At 43.1% G+C, this 2,270-nt stretch overlaps 1 protein-coding gene across 1 annotated transcript in view; it reads right to left on the bottom strand.

The window, feature by feature from the left end:
- Nucleotides 1–689: 689 nt before the first annotated feature.
- LOC119407487 (beta-galactosidase) overlaps nt 690–2,270 on the bottom strand; it is a 6,625-nt gene continuing 5,044 nt past the window's right edge. The window contains exons 4-7 of the mRNA XM_037674312.1: nt 1,461–1,521; nt 1,275–1,369; nt 753–933; nt 690–706 (exon numbers count right to left, since the gene is read on the bottom strand). Coding sequence (XP_037530240.1) covers nt 690–706; nt 753–933; nt 1,275–1,369; nt 1,461–1,521 — 354 coding nt within the window. The remainder of the gene's footprint in view (nt 707–752; nt 934–1,274; nt 1,370–1,460; nt 1,522–2,270) is intronic.

Here is a 2,270-nt window from a genome sequence, read left to right as displayed (position 1 = left end):
CATGGTGCACTAAGATTCATAACTGGCTGTGATTATCGTACCCACCACTGCACCCTGTATTCACTGGTTAACTGGACATCATTAACTTCATGCAGACTCTCTCACTGGTACATTTTCATCTTTAAATCACTTCTTGGTCTGCTGCCTTCATACATCTCCTCCTACATGTCTCTGCGTGAGTGCAGCTACAGCGTGCGCTCTCAGGACATTATTACCTGCAGTGTTCCCTCAGTGAGGACTGAACTAGGCAAAAGGACCTTCTCCTACTTTGCTCCTGTTTCCTGGAATATCTTACAAAAAGACCTGAAGCTCTCGACCTTGACCTCTCTAAAGGACTTTAAACATCTGTTAAGTTCATGGCAAAAACCAACATAGACATGTTCCTGTTTTTAGTATCTTACACCGTTTTATAATGTAGCTGTTTTTGTTTAGTTTTTATTTCATTTCTTTTATTTACTTTTCATTTTATATGATTTTATATGATTGTCTCTAGTTGTCTGTGCCTCAGCTGTGTTCCTTGTTTAAAACAGGTCTCTCTTGTAAATGAGTCCTTGTGACTCAGTGCGACTAACCTGTATAAATAAAGGTTGAATGAATGAGTCATCTGACTCAGAGACAAAGCAGGACGCCAATGTCTAAAAGTCCAACTGGTTTGTCCACATTCACACAATCATCTACGATGTTCTGGTTCAGTCCACAGCACCTCCTGTTTGACGCGTCGTTCATTTTAAAGACAAATGATTCACACTCACCTGGCCCGAAGTCCACGGTGGCGTAGAGGCCCTGTAACGAGCCACACTTCAGGTAGTTCAGCCCCGCGCCATCTGTAGTGAACAGAACCACCTCCTCCCCCAGGTGAGACCTGAACACGTCGCTCAGGTGACGCATGTAGTTAAAGTCACAGGCAAAGTAGCTGCCGTACTCGTTCTCCACCTGAAAAGTCAAAATACGAGTCACATGACCAGAACCCCCCGAAGGAATGCATGTCGCCCACCGCCGTTTGTGACGTGTTAGGAAGGACTCTCAGCTACTACCACACCACAACATCTATAAAACTGACTGACTTACAGACACTTTTGTGTTGGCTAGGCTCAGTTAGTTGCGGCAGCCATCTTGAATGGATCTGACTCCAAAAGGTAATCAGTTGCAGGTGTTCATCCAAAGATTCTTACTTTTAACAAAACTGTCTACTGGTTCAGAAGATATTTCGCTAACGAAGAAGCCAAACAACAGATGAGACAGTCAGGAGGGTGAGCCCAGAGCTCCACACTCACCTGGACGGTGATGATTGGACCTCCGTTCTGATACAGGTAAGGTTTAATCATTGGCAGTAACTTCCCCATCCATTTATCCACAGCCGTGATGTAATCTGAAACACACACACAAACACACACATCACAGCTCTGTGTGTTTCCTGCAGTACGACACGCAGCTCAGTCTCACCTGTCTCTGCTGCTTACCTGGGTCTGACGACCGCAGCACCATGTCTTTCTTACTGAGAAGCCAGGAAGGCAGACCACCCTGATGGTAACACAGTCAGGGTAACAAACACTGTTAGAACCTGTTAGAACCTGTTGGAACTAGAGCTTGACCAATATGTAAACTTTGGCTATCACTGATAACTGATATATTGGCTGGAAATTTTTGAGCTTTGTCCATCTCCAAGAATCTTAAGTAAACAGCTGCTTTTAAACCTGTTTTAACAACTGAAGTCTTGAAACAGTCTTCTTAACATGCATTCACATTTTCTATCCTCAAATATTCACCTTAAAGTTATCAAGTGTGTTACAAAAATACAAAGTATAAATTAAACAAAGAAACACCCTCCCTGTTCATTGTTTCAACAGTCACGTTTGGTGAAGACCTGATTAGTATTGACAGAAGCAGAGTTTTTTCTTTGCGAATATGTACGTACAGTCGTCCTAAAGATGGGCGGAGTGCACGAAGCTGCAACTATAGAAAGCGTGGCCTTCTTATCCTTATCAGATAATAATCTTAGATAGGAAAAGGGGTAGAAACATGAGGGTAGATAGTGGTATTACAAAAAAAGATCTTTCACATCTTGTCTATCAGGACATGATTTGAGACATAAAAAAACTCTACCAGCAGCACAATTAAAACATGATTACATTTGCATTTGACATCAAGGTGTTGAGATTTGTCCATGAGCGTTTTTTCAGATCAGCCACAGTTTCTGAAGATGTTGTTTCAGCGGACAGTTCTGATAAGCTTGCACAGAAAGTTCTCGGGGGGGGGGGGGGGGGGGGGGG

Source organism: Nematolebias whitei, chromosome 3 (genome assembly GCF_014905685.2).
Source record: "Nematolebias whitei isolate Nwh7 chromosome 3, NemWhi1, whole genome shotgun sequence".
NCBI classification, from domain to species: domain Eukaryota; kingdom Metazoa; phylum Chordata; class Actinopteri; order Cyprinodontiformes; family Rivulidae; genus Nematolebias; species Nematolebias whitei.
This window is presented reverse-complemented; position numbering and strand designations above follow the sequence as displayed.